Here is a 27,910-nt window from a genome sequence, read left to right on the forward strand (position 1 = left end):
CTTAATAAATGAAATTTAAACTACAAGGAAACCTCACTTTTCTTCCATTAGTTTGGCAAAGGTCAAAAAGTTTACTGGCACGAGTGTGAGCAACTAGGCATCCTCCTATCTTGGGGAGCAAGGTTGAGTAAACTTCTGCAAGATGGTAAGAGCAAAATGTCCTCTTTTACCTCACTCCTAATTATTTACCTTGTAGATTCAAAAACGTCCAAAGATACAGGGATTACTTAAATGAATTCTCATATATACATAGATAGGATATATATGTGATATGATGTGTGTATATGTGCATATATACACATCAGTGCACCGGCCAGAGGCCAGTTTGTCGTGGGATTTCCCGAGGAGCTTAAACAAAACTAGATTGTAACACTGACACCAGCAGCCTTCTTGTTTCCTCGCTGTCCACATTGGTTAAATATACATATGGAGTTTATCTATATCCATAGATGTAATACTACGGTACTATCATAAAGAATGTAAATGGTCAGATAAATGTTTCAAAGATACACGGTTCAGTGAAAATGGAAGATACAGTGAAGGTTTATAGTATACTCTTTTGCTTAGAAATAGGGAGTGATATAAACATACGTAATAACATATGCACAGAATATTTTGGAAGAATATACAAGAAACTGGTAACTAGTTGATCCTGGGGAGAGGAGTTGGGAGGTCAGGACAACAAGATGACTTACTTCACAAACTCTTTGTGCTGTCTCAAAAGAGGATTTTACCCCTTTTTAAATAATCCAAAAGAAAATTCAGATTCAGGGCTCACTTTAGTTTTTAAATATTGTAAGTCTTTCCTAGGATTGAATAATCAAATGTTTTGAGTCAAATGCTATTAATTCAGAACCAGGTCTGACATTTCTAAACTTGTGATTATATAAAGTATATACATTTGAAAATATTTTGCAATCATATAGTAATTCTAATGAACACATTAACATAAGAATCCCAAAGAACAGGGAATAGAAATTTAAAAAATCATTATCAAATCTCAGAGATATCTGTTGGAAGAAAAAAATGGAACAGTTGGTTAGAACATTAAAATGGCTTCAGCTTAAAATAAGCAAGTGATCCATTTGTTCATTTTCACAGGTAGTTTTATTTGGTTTTTAGAAAAAATATATACAGTAAGTGGAACTTCAGTCTCTTAAATAGTTTTAAATTAAAAGTATGCAAAGTGAGAGGATGAGTAGATTCCCAAAGAACAATACTGTTTAATAAAGTAGCAAATGGGAATTTCTGCAGCAAGTCAAAAACATTTATAGGAACGACAGGAACTGAACAAGGGCAGCCTGTGGCTGTCAGCTTAGCCAGCTTGGACAACACAGTGAGGGGTGTGATCTTGCTTTTTTAGTCTGACTTTAAGAATGATTTACATATTTGCCTATGCTAACCACTATAGCTTTGAGTAAAAACATCTGAAGGTGGGGGTGGGGGCCCTCCAGGGCCTATGCTCATAAGCTAGCAAGATGGTAACAGCAAAGGTCAAACCAGAGCTTGCCTTTCAGTTTGGTATCAGTTGGATTTAGACATATTATGATTCCTTGTCAGTCACAGCTCAACTGGTAGCAGATGTAACCAAACTCAAGGCTTGGAGTATTTTTTAATGCCATTGATTTTGGATTAGACCCTGCTTTCTCCTGGACATTCTTCTTAACGAGTTCACAGTATACAACAGTGTTTATGAAGCCATTTCAGGTTGGCAGCCATCTGACTCCTACAGTTTTGAGAAGCGAGGAGGCAGTAGGAGTCGCCTTAGTTTTGTTTCAACTCTGCCCTTTTCCCCAGTATACTATACACTCTCTATATACTACATATATAGGGACTCCAGGCCTACATCTCTAGGAACACACATCTATCCCTCCACTGGTTCTGGGGCTTTTCAAGGAATCACAACACAAATCAGTGCACCAGCCAGAGGCCAGGTTGTCACGGGATTTCCTGAGGAGCTTAAACGGAACCGGGTTATAGAACTGACACCAGCAGCCACCTTCGTTCCCTGCTGTTGGCTGCTTAGTAAGCAAAACAGCAAGGCAAACATCATGAGCCACGTGGCCATGGGGTTTACAGACACCGGTCGGAGTGGGAGAGAGAGGTGAAAGGAAACGAGCAAATTAGTAGTAGAGCTGGAGGTTGAATTAGGAATGAGAGGAGAGAGATCGGTATTTTGTTCTCTGTTCATCTATTTCTTGCTTTGTTTTCTTGATGCAACTAAAGATCTCTTTAAAAAGCGCCTTGTATTCCGGAGGTGTTGTGGTGGTGGGGGAACTGACGGGCTCTGGGGTGAAAGAGGCTGGTTCCCAGCCACTGGTGCCCAGCTCAGGCTGGGCGTTGGTCCCCGCCAGGTCTTTGGCGAGAGCTCTGGGGGTCTGCACAGCCTTGTGGGACAGGGAGTCCTCTCCCTGCTGGCACTTCTTCAGCAACTCCTCATACTTCACCTTCAGGGCGCTGTACTGAGTGTCCACTTCATGCAGAAGGGAGATGCCCCTCTGCTTCACAGCCCTGGCCCTCCGGATGCAGGTCTCCTCGTGGCCCCTCACAATGTCCCCCCCGGCCAAGCTGCTCAGCACCGTCTCACTGCTGCTGCGCTTAAGAGGCCTTCTGTGTGCTTCTGGCAAAGGCAGGAACAGCTCCTCCAGCAGGCTCTGGCTGTGTTCTTTGAAAGGGGTGAACAGAGAGTCCGGCACCAGCTTCTCAACGCCATTCACGAATGGATGCTCCGACTGCAGCATCTGCCGCATCTCGGCCACCTCGGCCTCCAACTCCAGCGCCCGAGCGCGGTAGGCATCCGTGGCTCCCAGCTGCTGTTCCAGTTCACTGTTCTCCTTCAGCACAAGCCCATATTCCTCCTCCATCGTCACCCGCTTCTGCCGCTCCAGGCTCAGCTGGGCCTGCAGCATCGTCACTGTTTTCTTCAAGTGCTCATTTTCTTCCTCATCGGGGCTTTGCTGACTTTGTAAGGAAGTGATCTTCTCGGCAAACACATGATCATACACAAAGTGTCTAGGAGAAAAATGTTGAAAGAATATATTATGTAGGTTGACTGGGAATGAAAAGAGATTGATTTTTTTTTCCAACTAAGTATTTTTGAGGAACTCTGACGGTCATCTTATTTATTTATTTATTTATTTATTTATTTATTTATTTATTTATTTGCCTATTCCGTACTAGGGCAATGGCTAACACGAAATTATGTAAGGCTGGCAAATAAACACATGTAAGAAAACATAATTTTTGTGACTATTTTTTTTTAACCATTAAAAGTACTTCAGAACACCTATTCTCAAAGCCCAGCAGTATGATGGATATCTTTCAAGGAAATTAGAATGGCCCCGTGGTTCTCGACTTTGGCTGTGCATCAGAATCATCTGGACAGCTTTTTACCTGCACCTAGAGATTTTAATTCAGGCCTAAGGGCCTCATTGTCATTGCAGTTTGAAAAACTCCAAAGTGATTTGATGAAGGGTCAAGGTTGAAAACTACCAAAATGCAGAAGCTGGTCTCTCTCCTGCGTAGGGTCCTGGGCAACTTGTAACTGGGTTTATCTTTGTGATGATTGTATCTGCCCCTCCCTGAGAGTGAAAGTGTGAGGGCAGGAGCAATGGTGTCTATTTTGCTCACCACTCATGTCTGGCATAGCATCTGCCATACAATAGGTGCTCAAGAAATAGTCCTTAAAGATTCAGTCTCTTAACTCTAAATTATAAAGGCATTTCTGTAGGCAAAAAACTTGTTTTGACATTTCAATTTTTTGCACCCTAATGTGAGGTACAGCCCCAAATCTGTAGTCTATCACAAGTACTGCACCTTAATTTAAATGAAGACTTAACACATGAAAAGCACTGAAGTGAGCACTCCCAAGACTTCCAAAAATAAGCTTTTGCAGAATTACCAAGACTCAAGAACTCTATCCATCATATGTTTAAGTGGTTTTGTTCAAACCACTGGTGGTCTAATAACCAAGTGGCATTTCTTAAAAGGGTACTTTTAATCTACTGGGATCCAGTATGTGTCCCTGACATGAGATGTCCCCCTGCTCATAAATGCCAAAGAAAGGCAGGCTCCTACTGGCGGAGGTCGTAGAGTTCCTTCAGACACGAGAATCTGGGTGCCGATTTCTCCTGGTCACACTTCCCCTGGCTCTTTCTTCCTTGGCCAGATGACTTCAACTCCTCCACTTGGCTCTGGAGGTGGTCAATGTTGGTTTGTAGGCATTCAATGGTTTCAGTCAGACTGTGAGGAACAGATAGAAGCCATTTGCTGCTGTCATATTAAATTAAGGGCATAAGCAGTGAGGAGAGATTAGTCGCCAGCCACTCAAACTGGGTTTTCTTAATTGGAAAGGACTTCTACTTCATCTCTGTTCTCCATAAAGAATTAAGTTAAACCATACCTTGTGTTGACCCAAACCCTCTATGTGCAAGTTCTATTCTAGTTTATACTAAATGACTTACCCTAGGGCTTCCTCAATGGATTCTAGAAAATTTACCTCAGAATCTTTTGCTGTGAGGCCTTGCTGTCCGCAACTAGCTTTTGATTGGTTTCTTCCAGTTCCCGTGCTGTTATATCTAATTGCTCATAAACTTTTGCATGTTGCTCATTCATCTGCCGTAGGAGCTCCACCTGCTTGGTCAGATACTGTAAGAGAAGATGATTGTGACCAGGTGACACACTAGGCAGATAAAACACCTGCGGCGTCCCAACACCGATTCTCCGATTCGCTAACACCAACTGGGTAGCCTACAATTCAATTCTGACGCTACCTTCCTGTAGTGACCTCACACGTTAGGAAGGGCTCAGTCCCATGAAACTGCCCCACTTCAGACACCAACTGCAAGGCTCAGAGACCACCTGTACTTCTTTCTGACAAACTAGCTATAAATATGAGGGTTTCCATGACCTCCCCTCAGGTTCAGTAATTCACTACAACTCACAGAACTCAGGAAATCGCTGTATTTACACTGACTGCTTTAAAGGAGAACAACTCAGGAAGAGCACATGGGAGAGATGCATAGGGCAAAGTATGGGGGTGCAGAGTGGTGCTTCTACGCCCTCTTCAGACACATCGCCCTCCCAGCACATCAATGTGCTCTGGTTTCAGGGTTTTCCTGAAGCTTCACTGCATAGGCATGACTGATTAAATCACTGGCATTGGTGACTGAACTCAATCTTCAGCCCCAGTCCCCTCCCCAGAGGTTGGGGGTTGGACTGATGGTTCTAACCCTCTAATAACATGGGTGTGTTCCTTCTGGCAACCAGTTCCCATCCTATCACTCAGGAAATTCCAAGGGTTTTAGAAGCTCTGTGCCAGGAACTGGAGACAAAATCAAATCTATGATTTTTATTATGCCACAATACTACAGGTTCATTTTATGAAAAAAACTTTAAATCCCAATTAAAGTACCTAAGAGGAAATAAACATAGGCCATCCTTTATATGTTTACTTCCCCTAATGCTTACCAACATCCTATTTATCATATAAGGCTGATCTACGCTTACAAAGCACAATACATACATAAAATTAAGATTCGACATGAAAATCTATAGGGAGCCTGATAATCCCACAAGAGAAAAAAGTATGGAACACATGATCAATGTTTAAGCAAAAAGACCATGTATTTTTTCTCTCTTTAGAGAACGTTAGATGATTTTCTGCTTGGAAAAAAATCAAATTTTCTTCTCTAAATGAGCTATCCTGGACCAAAAAATAGGGAAAATAACACTGATTTAAGCAGAAAGAGATATTTAGCTTACTAGGATTCAAAGACTCTTGTTATTTTTAATGCTGTGAGAAAAGTTATCACCACAATCCTCCTCACTCATAAAAAAATTACCAGATTATTTATTCTGGTACAGCTAAGACTGCTTTCTAAATGGACCTTAAAAACACTTTTCTTGGGCTTTTTATACAACTATACAGTTGATGCTTGAACACCACAGGGGTTTCGGGCATCGACCCCCAGACAGTTGAAAATCCGTGTATAACTTCTGACTTCTCCCAAACTTTAATAGCCTGTTGACAGAAGCCTTACTGACAACAGTTGATTAACACACATATTTTGTCTGTTGTATATACTATCTACTATATTCTTACAATGAAGTTAGAGAAAATGTAAAGAAAATCATAAGAGAAAATACTTTTACAGTATTGTTCTGTATTTATTAAAAAAAAAAAATTCTTGTGTAAATGGACCAATGCAGTTCAAACCTGTGTTGTCAAGGGTCAACTATACAAATGTATTTGCAGAGCTGATAGATTTCCTTCAAAGAACGTGCTCAATGATTTTCAGTGGGCTCTTTAAACGACCATGTGGCAAAGTTGAAAAACAAAGCATAAATGACCTTTTTATTTTTTAATTTAGTTGTTTATTTTTGAGAGAGTGTGTGCGAGAGCACACAGAGGAGGGGCAGAGAGAGAGAGAGTGAGACACAGAATCTGAAGCAGGCTCCAGGCTCTGAGCTGTCAGCACAGGGCCTGAAATGGGGCTCGAACTCATGAACTGGGAGATCATGATCTGAGTGGAAGTCAGATGCTTAACTGACTGAGCCACCCTGGTGCCCCTATGTGACCTTTTTATATCTAATTATATAACTTGGTAGCAAGGTGTTGAGAAAACACTTAACTCTCCTAACTTCAACTTTCTCATCTGAAACTCTTGGGGCCAAAAATGTTTTAGAAAATTATTTAAATTTTAGAACAACATGGCACACACACCATACACTTTATAGCATCCTCAGTGAGGTATGGGCAGCACCCTATAATTGAACACTAATATTTTAAACTTTTTTTAAAGTTTATTTACTTATTTTGAAAGAGGGAGAGAGTGCAAATGGGGGAGGAGCAGAGAGAGGGGAAGGGAGAGAGAAAATCCCAAGCAGGCTCCTATGCAGGGCTAGAACTCCCAAACCACCTAGGCAGGCACCCCTTGAGCATTAATATTTCTGCATCAAAAAGTATGAATAAGGATCATAAAACAGCCTCACAGCAGTTTAGCTCAGAGTTTGCTGCCAAATGAATCTGCTGTAAACTTAAGAAAAAAATCTTATTTTACAGAGCCTTTTGGGTTTGGAATTGAAAATAAGGAACTGTGGATCGGTTACTAACCTATCTTGTAGGGCTTGAAGTATTAAATAAGGTAAGTGAGCACAGAGCAGTCCCTGTAAAAGCCTGTGTTTATTCTTCATTCCCTCCACCCCCACCAGCTTCTCCAGGAGTCGGGCCTTAACCCTGCCCTCTGACTGGCAATGTCCTAGTAGGTCCCGTCAATGAAGGGAAGGTATTCAATCTCTTAGGAACAAAGGTTTAGAATACAGGAATACATACAATAGCTACAGAAATTTTGCAAGCCGCTTTTATATCAAGTAGAGGCCTTAAGTATTCTTTGGGAGGATTCACAACAACCTGAAAAAAAGGTAACACATAGACCAGACACTAAGTATTAATTTACAATAGGAGCGGTCTCTGCCCGGTGACTAGAATATTCACATCCTCTATAGGACACATCTGCTTTGTAATTTTTTCAATTCTCACAGAAATCTTGTGGTGGGCATTGGATCAGCGAAAAGAGCCTGGTGGGAGGCTGCCATAGCTAAAAGCATAGGCTCTGGGATCAGAATTTGAAGTTACACTTTACCACTTCTAATCAGGTGACCTTTGGCAAGTAGCTTAATTCTTCTAAGGTGAGATTTCCTCATCACCTACCTCACAAGGGTTGCTGTAAGATTAAAAAGAATGTGAAGGGTTTGGCGTGGTATCTGGCATATGGTACAACTGCTCGATAAAAGGTATTCTCATCTCTACCTACAGTTAGTTTTCAAACTTTACATGTGTTAAGATTCATCTGGGGGATTAAACTATAGGAACCTGGGCCCCTTTCCCCTAAAGTTTTGAGTCAGTGAGACTGGGGTAGAGCCAGTATTCTGCATTTTTAGCAAAAACCCCAGGTGATATTAGTACGAGTGGTCCATGGATCACACTTACTAGAGGAATGTTGTTCTTGGACATGGAAAATCCTGGAGGTCTCCCCCCTCCCCTAACCTAATGTCTCTTTCTCTTGGGTCCGGGAGGCATCAGCATTCACTTAGATCAAGAGTGATTCTTAAGCTCACCGTTTACCGCCTCCCTCCTTAGGACTTGGTTTAGTTGGAGCGCTCCACAAAGATGAAGCTGTATTGAACTGTTGCAGCAGCATTTTTTACCATACTTCCGGGAAATAATGTATGAGGTGTCTTCACCTTGAGTGCTGCTGCCTAAATTCTTAGTCCACCCAAGTCCTGACTCTTTGCAGATGGCTAATTTTATCTACCTTTAAAAAGCTTTTTATTATGGATAATTTCAAACATATAAATGCAGAAAAATGGCTTAATGAGGCTCCATCTATCCATCATCCACTTTCAACAGTTATCAGTCTTGTCACACCTCTACTTTTCTACTCTCATCTCCAATCATTTTAAGCAAATCCAAGACAGCCTTTTTTTTTTTTTAAGCTTATTTCTTTTGAGAAAAAGAGAGAGAGGGAGAGAGAATCCCAAGCAGGCTCTGCACTGTCAGCACAGAGCCTGACACTGGGCTCGATCCCACGAACCACGAGACCATGACCTGAGCTGCAATCCAGTCAGACACTTGTCCCACTGAGCCACACAGGCACCCCACACATCCAAGACATCTTAACTGAGGTATACAGATTCATGTATTTCTAAGAGAACCATTTTAACTACAATTTAACCATACCTAAATACCCCAATAATCCCTTACTATCAACTATTTATGTTTCAGTATTAATATTTTCCCAACTGTCTCTTAAATGGTTTTTCCAGTTTCACCGGGAAGCTACTGATTCTTCCTTATTTCACACATTTACCTTAAAAATGCAGAGCTGCCTTACTCTAAGCAAGCTCCCCCTTCTTTAAGGATGTGTTTTTCCTGCTGGCTCCATCTAATCCAGCAGTTCTTAACATGGGGTCCTCACACAGAATTGAGAGGGTCTGTGAACTTGGATGAAAGAGAAGTTATGTGTTCATTTTCTCTAACTTCTAACTGAAATTTAGCATTCCCTTTGATTTTGAATGGAGGCAGCAAGCCATCAGTAGTATGACAGGGCACCTAGGACTTCATCACCAATAGAAATCACAGACATTTTCATATCATGTCAGAGAGGCTGCAGAAATCTTGATTCATTGGTAACACTCATCACTATTTGAAATTAGTTTTTAGTCCGACATTAGATCCTAGTATTTTTTTTAATTTTTTTTTTACATTTATTTATTTTTAAGAAACAGAGTGAGACAAAGCGTGAATGGGGGAGGGGCAGAGAGAGGAGGAGACACAGAATCTGAAGCAGGCTCCAGGCTCTGAGCAAGCGGTCAGCACAGAGCCTAATGCGGGGCTCGAACCCATGAACTGTGAGATCATGACCTGAGCCAAAGTCGGACGCTCAACTGACTGAGCCACCCAGGCGCCCCTAGATCCTAGTATTTAATGTATTAATAAAGAAACTTATTACTACATCACACATTCATTTTTTCAATGTTTTGACAGGCATTTCAATCTAACAGATTCCCTTTGTAACTCTATGTATTTTAAGAGGATCATCACAGACCTCACTAGACAGCCAAAGGGACCTATGACATAAATTTTTTTATTTTCTTCTATTTTAGAGAGAGAGCTCAAGTGGGGGAGAGGGGCAGAGGAAGAGAATCTTAAGCAGGCTCCATGCTCAGCATCGAGTATGGCACAAATTTAGGTCTCTGTTCAAACGTAACCTCTTCAGCAGCCTTTCCAAACCACCCCCTTGAAAGCAGCCCCCTTCCCAAGGCACCCTATTAATTTCCCTCAAAACAATGTAATAATAAACACTCAAATTGCATAGTTGTTAGTGTCCAGTCTTTCTAACCCTCCTTGAAAAGGAAAGCCTTCTGTATACCTAGTTCATTCAGCACAATTCCTGACACACAGTACGGACTAAAAATACATTGGCTAAATGTCAATTAATTTCTTTTCCTTTCTTTTCTTTCTTTCTTTCTTTCTTTCTTTCTTTCTTTCTTTCTTTCTTTCTTTCTCTTCCTTCCTTTTCTCTTTCTTTCTTTCAAGTAGGCTCTACTCTTACTGTGGGGCTTGAACTCAAGACCCTGAGATCAATAGTCACATGCTCTACCAACTGAGCCAGCCAAGTGCCCCTAAACAGCAATTTCTAGACTTCTGGACAACAGCTGATTGTGCTCTCTACACAACTAGGGCCACTGAAATGTTGAGACACTTAACTGAAAGATTTTGAGAAGGGTCTTGGGTAAAGCCCTCTTGGGAAAAGGCCCTGTTAGCCACTAATTCTCTCCTCTCTAGCTCCATTTATAGATGTTTCTAATTTATTCCCGTGGCAAGAATACCTTCCAGTAATCTGAAAGACCTTTATAATTCCTACCAGCTATTATGTGGGCCCCAAGCTGTTGACCCCTTTTAAAGATATAATGTTCAAATTAGAGTTGTGGCCAACATAAAGGAAACAAGTAAATACGCAAATACGTACAAAGAGGCTAGGGCAGTCCCCCTTCATCCACTGGGGATACACATTCAAAGACCCCCAGCAGATGCCTAAACCATGTTTAGTACTAAACCCTAAATATACGACCGTTTTTTCCCTATACATCCATGCATACCTATGATGAAGTTTAATTTAAATTTGGCATAGTGAGAAATTAACAGTAACTAATAATAAAATAGAACAATTATAACTATATACTGTAACAGAAGTTATACAAATGTGGTCTCAAAATATCTCATAGTCGTGTACCACCTTCTCGTGATGATGGAAGGTGATAAAATGCCCACAAGAGGACGCAGGAGGTGTGACACAGCTGTTGGGCTAATAGTGACCTTCTGACCATCCATCAGGAAGAGGATCATCTGCCTCTGGACAGGGGCTAACCACAATAACTGAAACTACGGATAGTAAAACCACACACTGGGGGGTGCGGAAGACTAGCATGCTAAAAAAAAAGCTACCATAAGTCCCCCTCATTTGATATATGGACCTGTAATAAAAACACAATGAGACCATTTACAAAGAGCTTGTGATGTTTTGGCCTTAGAGGATTTGGCTTTAAGAACAATCTAAAGAATGGCAGGGAGCTTGTTTTCACATGGTAGGAGTTTAATCTTATTATTATTAAATCAAAACTAATCAGAGAAGCCCTTTACTTCCCCCAAGAATCTGTAACAGATTACCTCATCAAAAAGTCTGAACTAACTTGGTCAGCAACTTAAAAGAAAAATTAATAGATCTCTCAGCAAGTTCTCATATAGGGCTAGAGAATCCAGACTCCATTTATGTGGAGCATAATGCTTTATGCTTGGCCTCTCAAGTTTCAAATTAGTTTTATCAAATTTTTTCTGAATCTAGAAGGAACCAGGTTAGCTCATTTTCTAACCTTCATTTAAAGGCACAGGTATGCTACTAATGTTCTGGTTTTCTCCATCCAGAATCTTTGATACACCACCTCAAATAAATTTGATGGGACTGCCAAGATCCCCAAATTCAAGTGGCAAAAACTGCTCAAGTACAAAAGTATCTGCCATATTAAACTGTGGAAAGGGAGACATTTAAGCAAAACATTGGGAGGGGAACATGAAAGTAGCAAAATCACAGGCAAAAATGTTAATTTTATAGGCAAAAGTATAAACATTTAAGTTCTGTGAGTTATCACATGCCTGTCTTGGAATTTACATAGAAGGTCACCTTGACTGTGAGTACAAGGTTCAGGTTATGCACAAAAGCTATAAAACAGGTCACCTTAACAACTGAGGCAACCCTTTAAAAAAGAAAGGCCAGCAGAATTATATTAACACCTATTTGCAATTGTAGCACCCCGACCTAGAATGCAGGGAAAGACCAACAACCCCAACTAAAAATGCATAAGGAATGGAATGGAAATTTGGCTTTTTGGGATTATCCTTATACTAAGGATTACAGCCCAAATCCTCTGAATTTAGAATCAAAATGACCTTCTACAATACTGAAGAAAGATTTCTTATTACCTTTGAAAAACCTCTTTTCCCTGATTAAAATATTTTATTTCCCCTGTAGGAAATTTAAGTTGGAAAAAAAGGGCATGAATATGAAAATAAAAACCATTTATAATATAATCTATTAAAAGCTTGGCTTGTTTTTAAGATCAACTTTCCAGTAATTGAAAAGGATTTATTTTTTTTCTGAATTAAGATTCTTTCATTACTAAAATTCTTAAAACATGGATAAACTGTGCAACAATTTCTACATCCAAAATAAAAGCAAACACTTACATAATCTCATCCCCTCAGAACAAGTCTGTACCAATGGAGTACAAGCGTTCTTATCACCAAGACACAGTGGAGCAAACCGGACCTGAGAAGTAATTCACATGCCTCAAGTCTCTAGCTATTTGCCATAGAATTGAGGGCTTAAACCTCAATCTTCTAAGGCTGAAGCCAGAGCTCCTTCCATCTTCTTAAAAAAAATCTCCAGAGGTGGAAACCCACAGCTTAGGAATCATCAGAAGTGGATCGCAAACTGTTTATCTGTCCTCTCTTAAGATACTGATTTCAACACGCGTTTATTGATGATCTATCATGGATAAACACAGCAACAGCAAAGGGAAATAAACGGGTGTGGGGAGGAGGGACTGAAACAAATCAGTCAATATAATATATAGAACATTGGTAAATGTAGTAAAGGAAGCATAAAATGCTTTAAAATTTCTAAGGAAGACATAACCTCTTGATGAAAGAAGGGATGCCTTGAAGGTGGGAGTGACAAGTCCTGTCACTGTTGGGAATCATGCAGATTTCCAAGCAGAGAGGCAACAAAACACAAGGCTGTAGGCTTGCTTACGTGTTTGTAGGAATCTTGAAGAGAATCCAGTTGTGTCTGAGGGTGTCAGATGTCATTACTCTCTGAAGTACTTTCTCCTCCCTTCATCCAGGAGAGAAAAACTTACTGTGCAGATCAACACTGAATACAAGTGACACAGGCTGCAGGCATCTCTGAAGCCAATCATTACTTTCAATAGTTTAATATTTTTTCTTTTTTATAATTAATAACAATCTCTAAAAGAATACCGATCAATTTCTACTAGGATTATTTGAAACCCGCCGAGTATTTGAGAGCACATTTGTAGTTCTACTTTCAAAATACCCTTTGACACTTTCTTAGTTGTCTATTTCTATAATGTCTATAATGAGTCCAGTTTGGGGGATTTTATCCTAGTATTATTACCAGTTCTGCAATATTGTTTATCCACTTTAAGTAGTTTGTACCAGTACTATTTTTATGGATTGTCTCATTTCAAATTTTTCTGGGGGTAGAGTAAAGGCTGACTTTCTGGTTTTCAATTACACCTTTTACTAACTTCAAAAAATGATCATGTATTACTTTTCTAATCAGGAAAACTCCCAATAAACATTCTGAAAAGTTAGCTTAAAACTTGTACAAGTGGGGGGCACCTGGGTGGCTCAGTTGGTTGAGCATCCGACTCTTGATTTCGGCTCAGGTCATGATCTCACGGTTCAGGGTTCTAGCCCCACGCTGGGCTCTGTGCTGACAGTGCAGAGCCTGCTTCGGGTTCTTTCTCTCCTCTCTCTTTACACCTCCCCTGCTTACTCTTTTCTGCTCTCTCTCAATAATAAACTACATAAATTTAAAAACTAAACAACAAACAAACTAAAAAATATTAAGAAAAAAAATGTCCAAGTGGGGGGCACCCAGGTAGCTCAGTCGTTTGAGCACCCAACTCTTGATTTTGGCATAGGTCATGATCTCATGGTTCATGAGATCAAGCCCCACAATGAGCATGGAGCTTGCTTAATATTCTCTCTCACTTTCTCCCTTCCTCTCCCTCAGCCCCTCTTCCCGGCTAACGGTCTCTAAAAAAAGAAAAAACAAAACACTAAAAAATTAAAAAAACAAAAAACCTGTATGAGCCGTAAAGTTCAAACAGGCTAATCTAGGTGTTAGAATGCTGGTTAGTGGCAGTGACAACTGGCAGAGCTGATAATGTTCTCATTTCTTATCTGGGTATTGACTGTATTAATATGTTTACTTTATGAAAACTCATTGAACTATATATTTAGGATCTGTGTTTTCTGCATGTGTATTTCAATAAAAAGTTTACTTAAAAGAGAAAAAGAAACTGATAGAAGGTTTTAATTAAGGAAAGAGCCCTTATAAAGTTTAGGGGGTTCCTAAAGGTTACAACGATAAGAGGCACATAATTCCCTTTCAGTAGGGAATTAGGCTCTTTGGTTGCCCGCTTACTTTTATAAGAACATCAAGCCTACCTTGTTTTAGACTATTTCAAGTCTATGTTGTGATTTGTAAGTCTGCACAGGAGCAGATGTGAACTGAGCAGGCAACAAGGCCAGTTTGTGGGGGTCCTCTCACTGCTAAGTGGGCTTAACCAGCACTGCCATTTCATCCCATTTTGTCCCATCCCCATTGACTTTCATAATGTGATTTACAAAAAGAAAGAAGAAAGCCAAGTGCAATGGCAGAGAAGTAATCTATGACAGTGTTGTTCTCAGCCAAAACACAGCTTTGGATAAAGAGTAAAATGTTGAAAGCTACAATTCTTGGATCTAAGAACCAGGGGACTGCATGCTCTATTATGGAAACAAGAGATTCATGAAAACATTTCTGGAATACTCCAGGCTAAATTTATTTGAATAGTTTATACATGTATTTAATTTCATATTTATTTAACCATTAAGATGTGAACTGAGTATGAGTAGTTCATTTCCATTATGCTTTGCAACATCTTATAGAAAACAATAGATGGTATAGAGTGTTACTTATAGATTTGGAGAATCTTAAAGATCTGTGGATTTTTTTTTTTTTTCAGAATGTTAACAATCTGTCTTAATATTCCTCAATACAACAGGGAAAAAAAGGTAGAAAATAAGTAACTTAGATCATAAAGCAATCGTGTTTGTGATCTCCTACAGTGGTAGCAAATAGGCATCACTCTCTTAGTATGCAAATAATACCCTTTTTTCATCTATACTTGGGAGATATTCTAAAATAAGTAGCAGTTATAGAATTCAGTTACAATGAATTCAGGTGCTTTTCATAGAAAACATCAATACAGTGTATTAAGAAAATGCTTCTACACAAATACTAATAGACATATCTCACAGTATATGATAGTCTTCATAGACTACTTCATAGACTACTCTAGGACATCTTCTGATGAGTTGTAAAGCAAAGTCTACAACACAAAGCAAGTACGAATTCCTTGAGCACATACAACATTTGGCTAGTTTTAACAGTTTTAAAAAATTTATTCTGGTATTTCTGGAGGGCACCTGGGTGGCTCAGTCGGTTAAGCACCTAACTCTTGGTTTTGGATCAGGTCATAATCTCACAGTTCATGGGATCAAGCCCTGAGTCAGATTCAGGGCTTAAGATTCTCTCTGGGATTCTCTCTCTCTGTCCTTCCCCCACTCACATGCACATGCTCCCTCTCTCTCAAAATAAATAAACTTTCAAAAAAATGCCTGGTTTTTCTGCATTTTTAGGTTTCTGACAAACTGTACAGTAATTACATCTAATTTTGGGTATGGCATGTTCTACACTCTTTTGATATAGAAAAGTGCTAAAAGTGGCAGCTGGTGACTTTAATATCATTACAAGATACACCTTCCTAGAATGATAAAAGTGTATTTCCCACATAGCCAATCACATTATTGGCTATATTCATAAATCCTGATGAAGAGGCAGAGCTACTGTATATATACATCTTAATTATGGCTACTATGTAAAAATAAGGACACTGAGATTATGAATTTGCCTTAGTTTTGATGGTAGATTTATTTGTATTAAAAAACTGAAGTTTGTGTAATTTTGATTGCTTAGAAGTCAAGGACTATATGTAATTCTATTTCTTTGAGTTTCTAGAACCTGGTTCAGTATATAATTAGACTCAGTAAGTTCTGATCACGGTTGGTTTTTTTTAGAATATTTACTTGTTTATTGAGAGAGAGAGCACACTTGTGAGCAAGTGTGCAGAAGTTGGGGACGGGCGGGGGGAGGGAGAATGAATCTCAAGCAGGGTCCTTGCTATCAGCACAGTGGTGGGGCTTGATCTAATGAACCTGTGAGATCATGACTGGAACTGAAATCGAAAGTCGGACACTTAACCAACTGAACCACCCAGGTGCCCGTGATCACTGTTCTAAGGTCTTTTATACTCACACAAGAGTGCTGGTTTTAATGTACCAATTTGAAGAGAAGGAATTGTAATTTAAGTGCAAAGCTTTTTTGGGTGGGCATACGGGGGGGTTGGAGCATGGAGAAAAGTATTCTAATCAGACAACTGTCAGGTTAATATCCAAAATTATCATCTTTACAGTCACATGACTTACACATAACTGGGCTATTAGAATGGGACCATTTATAAGACAGCACCTTGCATTTTTAAAGCCTTAATCTAGTGTATTTCATTTTAGTTTGTTCAACTAAAGGAAAAAGTACTCTTTTAATTTTAAAAAATCTATTGGGGTGCCTAGGTGGCTCAGTCGGTTAAGCGTCTGACTTCAGCTCAGGTCACAATCTCGTGGTCCTTGAGTTCGAGCCCTGCGTCGGGTTCTGGGCTGATGGCTCGGAGCCTGGAGCCTGCTTCCGATTCTGTGTCTCTCTCTCTCTGTCCCTCCCCCGTTCATGCTCTGTCTCTCTCTGTCTCAAAAATAAATAAAACATCAAAAAAATTTTTTTTAAAAATCTACTAAAAATGTAAATAAATTAATATCATAGCAGGGAGAAAGAAATATCTATTTTATGGTTAATTTTTTTTAAGTAAACTCCACCCACAACATGGGGTTCAAACTTAAGACCTGAAATCAAGTCACATGCTCTACTGACTGAACCAGTCAGGTATCCCTGATTAATTCTTTGAATGGCACAAGAAGGTTTTTTTGTTTTTTTTTTTTAAGTTTACTTATTTATTTTGAGAGAGAAAGAGAGATTGCAAGTGAGTGAGCACGAGCAGGGGAGGGGCAGAGAGAGAGACAGAGAGAGAGAATCCCAAGCAGGCTCCACGCTCAGCACAGAGCTTGACTTAGGGCTGGGATCTTACAAAGGTCAGATCATGACCTTAGCCGAAATCAAGAGTCGGATGCTTAATTGACTAAGCCACCCAGGCACTCCTGAATGGCATAAGAAGTTTAAACATATTATGAAATCAGGTAATATGATTTAAAATTTTTTCCATCTAAACCCAAATTTAGGATGGAGTTTGGCAGTGGTTAGGAGAGGGGCTGTAACCAAGGAGGGAGCCTCAACAATGTGGGTATTTTTACTTCAGCTGGGTGGTGGGTACATAGCTGTTAACTGTATTATTCTTATACCTCTTGGCATATCTGGAATATTGCATAATTCATTTTTTAAAAGAAAAAAGTAAAAAATGAAGTATAATATGGACAACTTTATTGTGCTTCACATACTGGCAAATACTGGACCATTTACTTCTAATACACTTTACCAAGGGTGAAGAGAGAAATTTCTTTCATCAGACTTCTATGTTGGGAAAGCATAAAGAAAATAGAAATCAACCTCCCCACCCTCTCCAATGGTTCTTTGAAAGTGCAGAACATGATTGGTATAGTAACAGCAATAGGCCATACCTCAAAGCGTAACTCTCTTAATGAGTAAATTACCTCAATTTCCTGTAACTGCTCCTGATTGGTTGTGTACATCTGCTGAAGAGAATCCTCCAACTCTGTGTTCCGATCCAGTAATGTCTTCCCAAGTTCAGCAGCAAGTTGGAGATCTAGCACAACAAGTCAACAAGCACAATAATGCAAATGATCACACTTCAACCTTCTATATAACCCAGTGCCTAAAGTAAGAATGAATCAAGGGGCACCTGGGTGGCTCAGGTCATGACCTCATGGTCTGGGAGTTTGGGCCCCACATCGAACTCTCTACTGACAGCTCAGAACCTGGAGCCTGTTCTGGATTTTGTGTCTCCCCCTCTATCTCTGCCCCTCCCCAACTTGTGCTCTCTCTTGCTCTCAAAAGTAAATAAAACAGGGGCGCCTGGGTGGCTCAGTCAGTTAAGTGGCCGACTTCAGCTCAGGTCATGATCTCATGGTCTGTGAGTTCGAGCCCCGCCATCGGGCTCTGTGCTGACAGCTCAGAGCCTGGAGCCTGTTTCAGATTCTATGTCTCCCTCTCTCTGACCCTCCCCCGTTCATGCTGTGTCTCTGTCTCAAAAATAAATAAACGTTAAAAAAAATTTTTTTTTAATAAATAAAACATTAAAAAAAATTTTTTTTAAGAATGAATCAGGACCTAACCCAACACAAAGTTTCAGTCAGATCCCAATGGAAGGAAAAATGGCACAGAAAGAAACCAGAGTTCTATTTAAAATTCAGTTGAACTGGGTTCCTCTATCCAGTAATGTACACTGTTATATACCTTACTTGTAAGATGGAGATGTATTTATTCATTCAGAAATGATCATTCATCACAGTGACCTCTAACATAATAATTATTTGCTCATGGACTGGACTTATTCATATCATTGTCTACCTTCTTCTAGAAGATCTTTACGCCAAAGTACAGGCAGATCTTTCAATAGTTTCTAGAGTTCCCATGAAATCTGGCTGTTGTGAATCTGTCAAAGCAAAGTATGTATTACAGATCCTGAACTCCTAAGGAGACTAAAATTAAGTGAAAAAAGGGAAAAACTGGGGTGCCTCGGTGGCTCAGTCGGTTAAGCAACGGACACTTGATTTTGGCTCAGGTCATCACGGTCTCAAGGTTTGTGGATTTGAACCCTGCACTGTCACTGTGGAGCCTGCTTGGGATTCTCTCTCTCCCTCTGCCCCTCCCTCCCCCCTCTCTCTCAAAATAAACTTAAAAAAAAAAAAATCAATAATAATACCTGCTCCAGGTCTCTCATTTTTTTCTACCTCTCTTCATGTCTTTCTCCAAGATGAGCACATCAGATAAGCAATACAGTGAGTTAAGGTAATTACATGTCCATAGCTTATACTTTGACTTAACACAAACCATATTTCTATTTTAATTTTTTTAATGTTTTATTATTTATTTTAGAGAAAGAGATAGAGAGACAGAGTGTGAGTGGGGGAGGGGCAGAGAGAGAAGGAGACACAGAATCCAAAGCAGGCTCCACACTTTGAACTGTCAGCACAGAGCCTGATGTGGGGCTCGAGCTTACGAACTGTGAGATCAAGACGTGAGCGCAAGTCAAACGCTTAACCAACTGAGCCACCCGGGAGCCCTACCATATTTCTATTTTAAACCTAATTTTCCAACTCTCTCTCTTCTTAGGCATATGTGTACCTAAGACAAGGTTTGTTTGTATTATACACAATACCCGAAACAAAAAATTTAATGATACTAAAATGGACAATAGTTCTAATATAAGTAACTGAAACACCTATCTGCATAGTAAGTTTCATGGGAGGTCCTTCAATATAGTGAGAAATGCACTGAACTGAGTAGAAAGGTCTGAGGTCGAGTTCTGACTACCATTTACCAGGTTAACTCTTTCAATATGGTGACTTTAAAGGTCCCTACACTTAGTATTCTTGTGTAGAGAGATGATGGTCCTATCAGTGTAAGATTATAAAAACCAAATGAAATAATATATAAGGAAGTACTTCAGAAACTAAGCTGCATACAAAATCAAAGTATTATTAGTATGCATTGATTCACAAATTAATGTTTTTATTGCTAGGCACTATGCCAAGTTTTGGCTACAGAATGGTGAATAAGATGGATGAAGTTCCTGTTATCCTGACATTCCAAGAGATGAATGGGAAAAGTCAGACAGTAAATAAGTAAATAAATTTGCCAAATGTGATAAACACTTTTCATTCATACATGCATGCATACCTTCATTAATACCGGACACTGTTCTGGACATTAGGAATAGAAGAATGAACTTAGCTAAAAAATTCCCTGCCCTCATGAAGCTTCTTTCTATTGGGAGAAACAGCATGATAAAATATAAAATAGATAGCAGTAAGTGCTGGGGCACCTGGGTGGCTCAGTCGGTTAAGCGTCCGACTTCAGCTCAGGTCATGATCTCACGGTCCGTGGGTTCGAGCCCCGCGTCGGGCTCTGTGCTGACCGCTCTGAGCCTGGAGCCTGTTTCAGATTCTGTGTCTCCCTCTCTCTCTGACCCTCTCCCGTTCATGCTCTGTCTCTCTCTGTCTCAATAATAAATAAACGTTAAAAAATTTTTTTAAAAAAGATAGCAGTAAGTGCTAAAGAGAAAAAATTTATCGAGTTAGGGGGATGTGAAGAATGTGGATGTGGGAGGTTGAAATTTATGAACACGCAACCAGGGTGACATTAGAATTAAGATGTGGGGGCACCTAGGCAGCTCAATTGGTTGAGTGTCCAACTTCGGCTCAGGTTATGATCTTGCGGTTTTGGAGTTAGAGCCCCGTCTCGGGTTCTGTGCTGACAGCTGGGAGCCTGGAGCTGCTTCGGATCCTCTGTCACCCCATCTCTCTGCCCCTCGCCCACTTGCACTTGCTGTTCAAAATAAATATTAAAAAAACAAAAAGGACTAAGGTGTGAAGAAACTGAATAAATGACCCACCTAGATCAATCTAGAGGACCACCATTCCACGCAGAGACAAAACAAGTCCAAAGGCTCTGGGAGGAAGTGTAATTGGAGCTAATGAGGCTGAAACGAAGTGTGCATAAGGGGCAAGAGGGTGACAAGTCAGAGGGGCTCCAAGGTTGCCAGGCCAGCTGGTATAGGACCTAACTAAGAAGGTCAAGATTTTGGCTTTTACTCTGAGTAAAATGGAACCCAGTGAAGGCTTTTGACAGGATGAGTGGCTGCTGTGTGAACAGACTGAAGAGATAAAGATGGAAGCAGGGTGACAGGAGGATACTGCAATCATCTCGGTAAGAGACGGTGGTGGCTTGGACCACAGTGGAGGAGATGAAGACAGGGGTAGGAATCCAGCTATGGTTTAGAGTGGAGCTAAAGAGATTTGTCAACCAACTGAATGTGATGTGTGAGAAAAAAAATAGATTTGGTGATAATGAACAAAGGATCTATTTTAGAAAGAGGTCACAAGAAAAGTCTGAGGGGATATTTTAGCTGAGGCTTGAAGAGTGAGGAGTAAAAAAGTGAGACAGGCACTTCAACAAGAAAGAAGCTGGCACAGTCTGCAACCTGACAAGAAGCCAGTGTGACAGAAGCGGGAGAGGGAGAGCAGGAAGAGATGAAGCTGGACCGTAGGCAGAGCATACAAGAGCTTATAGCCCATGTAGAGACAGTTTAAATTTTACTCTAAGTATGATGGAAAGTCACTTTACTTAATGTCAGAAAATATTATGAAAACAATATTCATGATGAAAACAGGGAACCTCACACATATGCTTTTTAATTTTTAGGGGCACCTGGGTAGCTCAGTCAGTTAAGCATCTGACTCAGGTCATGGATTTCATGGTCATGAGATCGAACCCCACATTGGGCTCCGTGCTGGGTGTGGAGCCTGCTTGAGATTCTCTCTCACCCTGCCTCTGTCCCTCTGGTGTGCTCTCTCTCTCTCTCTAAAAAACAAAACAAAAACCTTTAAAAACTTGACTTTTAGAGGTTGACAAGTTTTTATGTTTATTCATTACCATCGACATTAAAACTTAACCTAAAGTGGTAAAAGAAAAGCAATTAATTTTTGTTATGTGGTACTGTCCACTCGAGTGCATAATTAGTATTCTACTTGATTAGTTTTTCCTCATTAGGAAAAAACAAAGTAGCAAAACCTCCCAGACACCACTCCAGCTCATTTTAAAACACCTTACACCCATTTATAATAAAACAGTATATATGTTGGCAGATAGGTGTTAAGATACATTTTCTCATGATTTAAATATTAAAAAGCCTATTAATGAACTTAAGACTTCAGATAACAAGTCCATGAAATAACATCTTCTATTCGCAAGGCACAGAACTTTACGAACAGCTCAAAGCACTTAAGAGATTAATCTTTCTATCTTTTCAAGGTATTTAGCCCAGATTTTCAAATGAAACAACCTGAAGCACAAAGATGCTACCTGACTGACCAAATCTACATGGTGAGTCACCGCACAACAGCAACTACTGTCAACAGCTTCTAACTTCGCTTACATCATACTCCACATCTTTATACCAGGAGGCCCACACACGTCTTTGTTTCGGATGGAGAGTAGATTTCCCTCTATGAGGTACTTAATCTTTTCACTTGTTTTTATAGATGGCGATGAGAAGCCAGAGTTGAGCTACTTGGCTTTTACTGCCTGTTCTGCCAGTGAAATCACATACAACTCCAGGCAAGTTAATATCTTGTTTTCACTAAATGCAGAAGGAACTATGTGCCGCTGGCAGAGGCTTTGTACTCATAGGGTGTGTAATGTGTATACACAGCCCCACCACCAAGAAGCCACCATGCTTATCAAAGACAAAGCATATAAACATTACCTAGACATTACTTAAATCTCTCCTGGCCTGTTGTAAGGTGGTAATTCCTCACTGGGAAGGACCAGAGACTCATCAAAGGTGTTCTTAACTAGCGATCAAAACCTGAGCCAAAACCTCCTCCAGAATCAAGGCTAACTTGTGGCCATCTTCAACTACTTTCATTCACTTATGAAACTACCTGCTACTTAATACGCAGCCAGGAGCAGCTTTTCTCCTCCTGCTGCTGCAGAAAGAGATGTCAAGCATAGCACGCTTCCAGTAAACAGCAAGCAGAAAATAATTTGAGACTTGCCCTTATCTCAATCCTTATTTCCAGTTAAACAAAGCCCCAACCTGGTTCGGTAACCTGAAGTCTCAATCTCCTAAATATTTCATAGATGTTTAGGATAGAATTCCGGCAAAAACAAGTCTCAACTACAAGTAAGTGTCTGTGAAGTCACTAGGCATAATAGGATATTACTTCATCTGTTAGTTTAAAGACAAGGGTCTTTTTTTGGTCTTAAAAAAAATTCATTTCCTGTTGTGTAGCATCTGGCTTCCATAACCATAAGAAGCCAAAAGCTGGCAGGAAGCCCAAGAAGCATTTCTAAATAATTAGTGGGGGCAATGGGAGAATGTTCAATGTCCTTATATTTTAAAGTAAGACACAAAAGGATACAATATCATTTTGAAGCTTCATGCACCTGATCATCTCTAGTTTACGATAAGGATTTTCATTAAGAGATGGTCTTTTCTAAATCCTATTGAACTTACTGAGCTGATCTAGGCAGCCACTAAAAATACCACACACTGGGGCACCTGGGTGGCTCAGTCGGTTGAATATCTGACATCAGCTCAGGTCATGAACTCATGGTTTGCAGTTTCGAGCCCCGCGTCAGGCTCTGTGCTGACAGCTCAGAGCCTGGAGCCAGCTTCTCATTCTGTGTCTGCCTCCCTCTCTCTCTCTCTGTCTCTCTCTCTGCCCCTCACCTGCTGGTGCTCTGTCTCTCTCTCAAAAATAAATAAAACATCAAAAATAATAAATAAAAATACCACACATTTCCTGCAGGCTTGAGAATTACAACCTATCAGTATCTTCATGTTTAATATTTTCACTAATCAATCTTTGCACATAATAATCATCTATTTTAACAGATAAACTGTAAGGTTTAAACCGGTACTCTACCCAGCCCTATGCCTTAAGCAAAACTACCTCTGGCAGCTGAGTGATTTTTTTTTTAAAGGCTCTTTCTTCCAGAATTCTGAAACCTTTAAATTCCACTGCTATTATATTTTTAATTGACTTCAGTTTTTCATGAACCATGAGGACAACATATTCCCATGTTAGCTGAAGACTGCAGCAGTAATTCAACAACATTAAGGCTGAAAGCTTTTCCTATTACAAAATCAGATGCGTCATTGGGTGATGCTTCTGTGTAACTCCTGTTGCCAACGTTACTATAATTGGAAAAGCAAAAAAGCCTGAATATAAACATCAAGAAAAATGATGGTGCCAGTTTTAATGACCCTTCAACAATGATTCAGCAAATTAGTTGTGCACTTGGAAAACATACTCATCATGAAAAGAAGCAGAAGTCTAAGGATTCCTTTAAACTAAGATTTCATTTACTGATCCATATAGTAGAAACTTGAAGCGTTATTCTAAGCTTGCACAGCTCACCAAATGACAATTATAATAGCAGTTGGACTGAAAGAAAACTTAGTCTCTGAAGTCTTTCCACCTTGTTCTCAGGCACACATTTCAAAGCAAGCACCATCATTACCTGCACAGAAGGCTCCTGTTGTCCCAGAAAGGATCTTACCCATAGAGATCATTGTCAGTATTCTTACTGCGCCAACTCAGCTCGCTGACAAAAGACAGTCTCTTTATCAAAGTGTTCTGTAAAAGCAAAGGTTTTCTCCTTCTGCCTGCACAAGCTTTACATGTTTCTAACAAGGTATAAATGGTGGACCAGAGCCTTCTGAGATTAGAATTTTTCTGCAATTTTAATTTAAAAAAGAATGCCCCACCAAACTTTGATACGATCAATCTACTTAAATAATACTTCTATTACTAAAGGAAACAAATTTGTAGTTTAATGACTTTGAGAACAGGATCTTAAAAAGTTGTTTTAGGAGCTCTCTCCAAACAAGGCTTGCTCAGTAAAGTTAATAATGAGGATGTTAAAAAAATAAACAAATGTCCGCACTTGATAAAAATCCCACTAGATGTGTTTATCAATCTGTTCAACAGGACAGACTTGCTCCCAAACTGTATTTAGCAGCAAATATCTACTAAGGGCCTACCATGCACCAGGCACTGTAGCTGGGCACACACCAGGAGGCAACATCTCCAGGCTTCTCTAGTAAACAGATTCCTACACTGTCAACTCCAAAGGTAGGATCTTATCTACCCTATCTTGTGGATAGGATCTTATCTATCCTATCTTGTGGCCCCAGTGCCTAGATGAATACCTGGCACAGAGTAGATAATAAATTTTTCAGAAATTAACACACTTAAAAATTCATTAGAAGTTTAGGTATTCTTTAATATATAATTTTTAAAAACTGGGACAGGGGCGCCTGGGTGGCTCAGTCGGTTGGTTAAGTGTCCGACTTCGACTCAGGTCATGAACTCACAGTTGATGGGTTTGAGCCCCAGCTCTGTGTCAGCACAGAGCCTGGAGCCTGCTTCAGATTCTGTATCTCCCTCTCTACCCCTCCTTTGCTCACACTCGGTCTCTGTCTCTCAAAAATAAATAAAAATGTTAAAAAAAATTTTTTAATGAAAACTGGGACAAAGCTATTCTTTTATTCACAGTGCAGACGTCATTCTTTTACAGGCCTATTCGTTAAGTTATGACTTTTGCAATTTCACACCTATTCCTACCCCCACACACTTGGTTATGACATACAGGGTTGTCAAAGTCCACTGTAATAACAGATGTGAAAGTCTTCTGAAAAGCAGAGAACAAATTCCAAATGCAAACTGACATTAAGGAGGTTCAGACCTGTGCTCATTAAGGTTTCATTAAACTTGAACATCTGATGACTTTGTTTTGGTTAGAGGTTAAAGAGTTCCACATGTAACCCCAACATGTTACATTTGCTTCTTGTAAATTTAAGTATTACAACTTAAATCTGCTCTTAACAACTTCCCACAGGGTGTAAAGTGTAGTGTGGACAAAAGCACCTGATGGGAGACATGAAAACAGTTTGAGAGCCTCAGTTCACCAAATATTAAAACTGAGCCTCTATTTTGTGATCAGTGTTCTGCTAGATTTTTTAATAAGGGCCTATACAGATCTATGCTTGCTAAATAAAAATATTTAGCTTCGATTATACAAACTGCTTAAGGTATTGTAGGGAAATGTTGCAATGGTGCAGTATTTGACTCATTAATCCTAGAGAAAGTATCAAACTAGGCCATCAATCCTTATGGGGAATTCTGAAAACGGGTTTGTTAAAATGTAAGACAAATTTGCCTTGTGGATATTGGGAACATGATGGCAAATCATGCACTATAGCCACTGAATAGCTTGGACTATGTAAGTGAGCTTGTGAACCACTTTGGTTCAAGTGACTGTCCACGAAACACTTAAAAAAAAAAAAAAGAAAAAGAAAAAGAAAGAACAAAACCACCTCCCCTCTCAAGAGTTGCTTGTCTTGTTTTCCTTTTCTAAGTACAAGCTACTCAAGCCTACACCCTTCCCCACCTCCACCCCAAATTCAATGATTAGCATGAACAAGTATCACCGCCATTTAATATTCAACTAAATGAGATGTTAATTTGCAGTGTGGTTTTAGAGCTGAGAAAGTTGATTTGCACAGAATTGCAGAAACCGAAGATGCCTGGATAAAATTCCTAAGGAGTATTCGGTGTGCTGGTTAAAAAGTTTGCTCTGAAGTTCGGAGTGGAATCCTATCTCCGCCAGTAACAGTATCCATAGCTTGATGGGAAGACTAAATGGGCATCAGTGTTAAAAATCCACAAAAAGCGTTCCCTAATTGCAAATGATCTCTATTAATATGCAAAAAAGGGTGGGGGCACTGCCTCCAAACTGAAGGCTGCTTTAACATTTTTCTTTGAGACATCTTCAGCAAGAAATTCGAGGCAGGCCCAGATCTGAAAGCCTGTTTGCAACTAAAAAACTAGATGCCAACTAGGAGAAGTGGCAGAGGCAGAAGTGCCTCAAGTCATTTTCACTTGGCATCTGGTGTACGATGCATTAGCAAAAAAAAGTTTTTCAACCTTCTGACACCCAACTTAAGAAGCTGTAAGCCGGTGATAAAGGAGAGATAAGGTCTGGGCAGTAGCTAGGACTCCTCGTTGTGAGTGTATGGGTTCAAAAATGCTTGCCCCCACGCTTGACTTGGGGGAGATCACTTGGTGGTTTAGCCTCGCTTTCCTCATCTGGGAAATGGGGACAAGAGATGCTGCTCTCCAAGTAAGGTGTCGGGAGGATGAAATGGGAGGGCCCGGCACCGTTCCCGCCCCCCAGCACTGCTACCCCCAACACCTGCAGCAGCTCCCACCGGGCGTGGGCCGGGGGTCCCCCTGGAGGTGCGGAGGGGCAACTGGAGCTTCCAGGTAACGCGGGGAGGATTCAACCGCTAACTGGGGAGGCGGTCCCAGCGGTGCCCGGCGCAGTTAGCACCCCACACGCAGGGACGGTGAGAGTCACTGAGCAGAAGCGGCCTCCCGGCGGGCTGGGCACCCTCCCGGTCCCCACGCCAGGTGAGCGCCGGACATTCCCGCACCTGACGTCCGCCAGCCGCCAGGGAAACCAACTTTTTAACGGTTTCGCACCCCGGAGCCTCCCTCTCCAGGCCGCCCGCCCGGGGAGCGACCGCGCCCTCACCTTGCTGGAGGTCCCGGTGGTCGTACCACGGCTCGTCCTCCTTCATCTCAAACTCCTCCACCAGGTTTTCCGCCAGCATCTCGACCGGCTCCTCCGGGGGCAGCGGCCCCCGCCGCCGCCGTCCCGCCTCAGCCGCTGCCCCGGGCGCTCCGCCGGCCCCTCCGCCCTCAGCCAGAGCCGCCTTCGGGCGGGACGCGCCGCCGCCCAGGCTCCGCGGCGCCGCCTGACCAGAGCCGTTCCCCGCCGCCGCCGCGGGGCGGCCCGCAGCGCACGCCGCGGACCGGCTTCCCGACTCTACTCGTGCCGCCCAACTGCCCCAACGGCCGGTGCCCAGGCGCGAACGCCCGAGACGGAGCCCTGAGCCGGCTCCTCACGTCGCAGCCGGGCCCAACGTGGCACTTTGGCAGAACCCTCCCCGGCCGGGGCCGCGATTCAAACCCCCGGCGGCTCCTCGGCCAATCGAGAGCGGGCCGCTGGCCGAACGGCAGTGACGTCGTCCAATCCTGTCTCACCGTTGTCCCGCGGGTCGCCCGGTCTCGCGGGCAGGCAGCCAATGGCGACTCCGGAAGAAACAAAGAAGGCGG

At 41.1% G+C, this 27,910-nt stretch overlaps 1 protein-coding gene across 2 annotated transcripts; it reads right to left on the bottom strand.

The window, feature by feature from the left end:
• Positions 1 to 1,084: 1,084 nt before the first annotated feature.
• On the bottom strand, positions 1,085 to 27,744 carry CDR2 (cerebellar degeneration related protein 2). 2 transcript variants are annotated; one of them, XM_053213686.1, is made up of 6 exons: positions 27,327 to 27,743; positions 18,453 to 18,651; positions 17,690 to 17,802; positions 4,499 to 4,647; positions 4,078 to 4,242; positions 1,085 to 3,012 (listed from the first exon to the last, which is right to left on the bottom strand). In XM_053213686.1, exons 3-6 carry the CDS (start codon positions 17,726 to 17,728, stop codon positions 2,148 to 2,150), a joined length of 1,218 nt encoding a protein of 405 aa, XP_053069661.1. In that variant the 5' UTR covers positions 17,729 to 17,802; positions 18,453 to 18,651; positions 27,327 to 27,743; the 3' UTR covers positions 1,085 to 2,147. The 2 variants fall into 2 exon arrangements, with proteins under 2 accessions (XP_053069661.1, XP_014922618.1); XM_015067132.3 differs by lacking the exon at positions 18,453 to 18,651 and having other exon boundaries at positions 27,327 to 27,744.
• Between the last annotated feature and the right edge of the window lie 166 nt (positions 27,745 to 27,910).

The sequence above is a fragment of the Acinonyx jubatus genome, chromosome E3 (assembly GCF_027475565.1).
Source record: "Acinonyx jubatus isolate Ajub_Pintada_27869175 chromosome E3, VMU_Ajub_asm_v1.0, whole genome shotgun sequence".
NCBI classification, from domain to species: Eukaryota; Metazoa; Chordata; class Mammalia; order Carnivora; family Felidae; genus Acinonyx; species Acinonyx jubatus.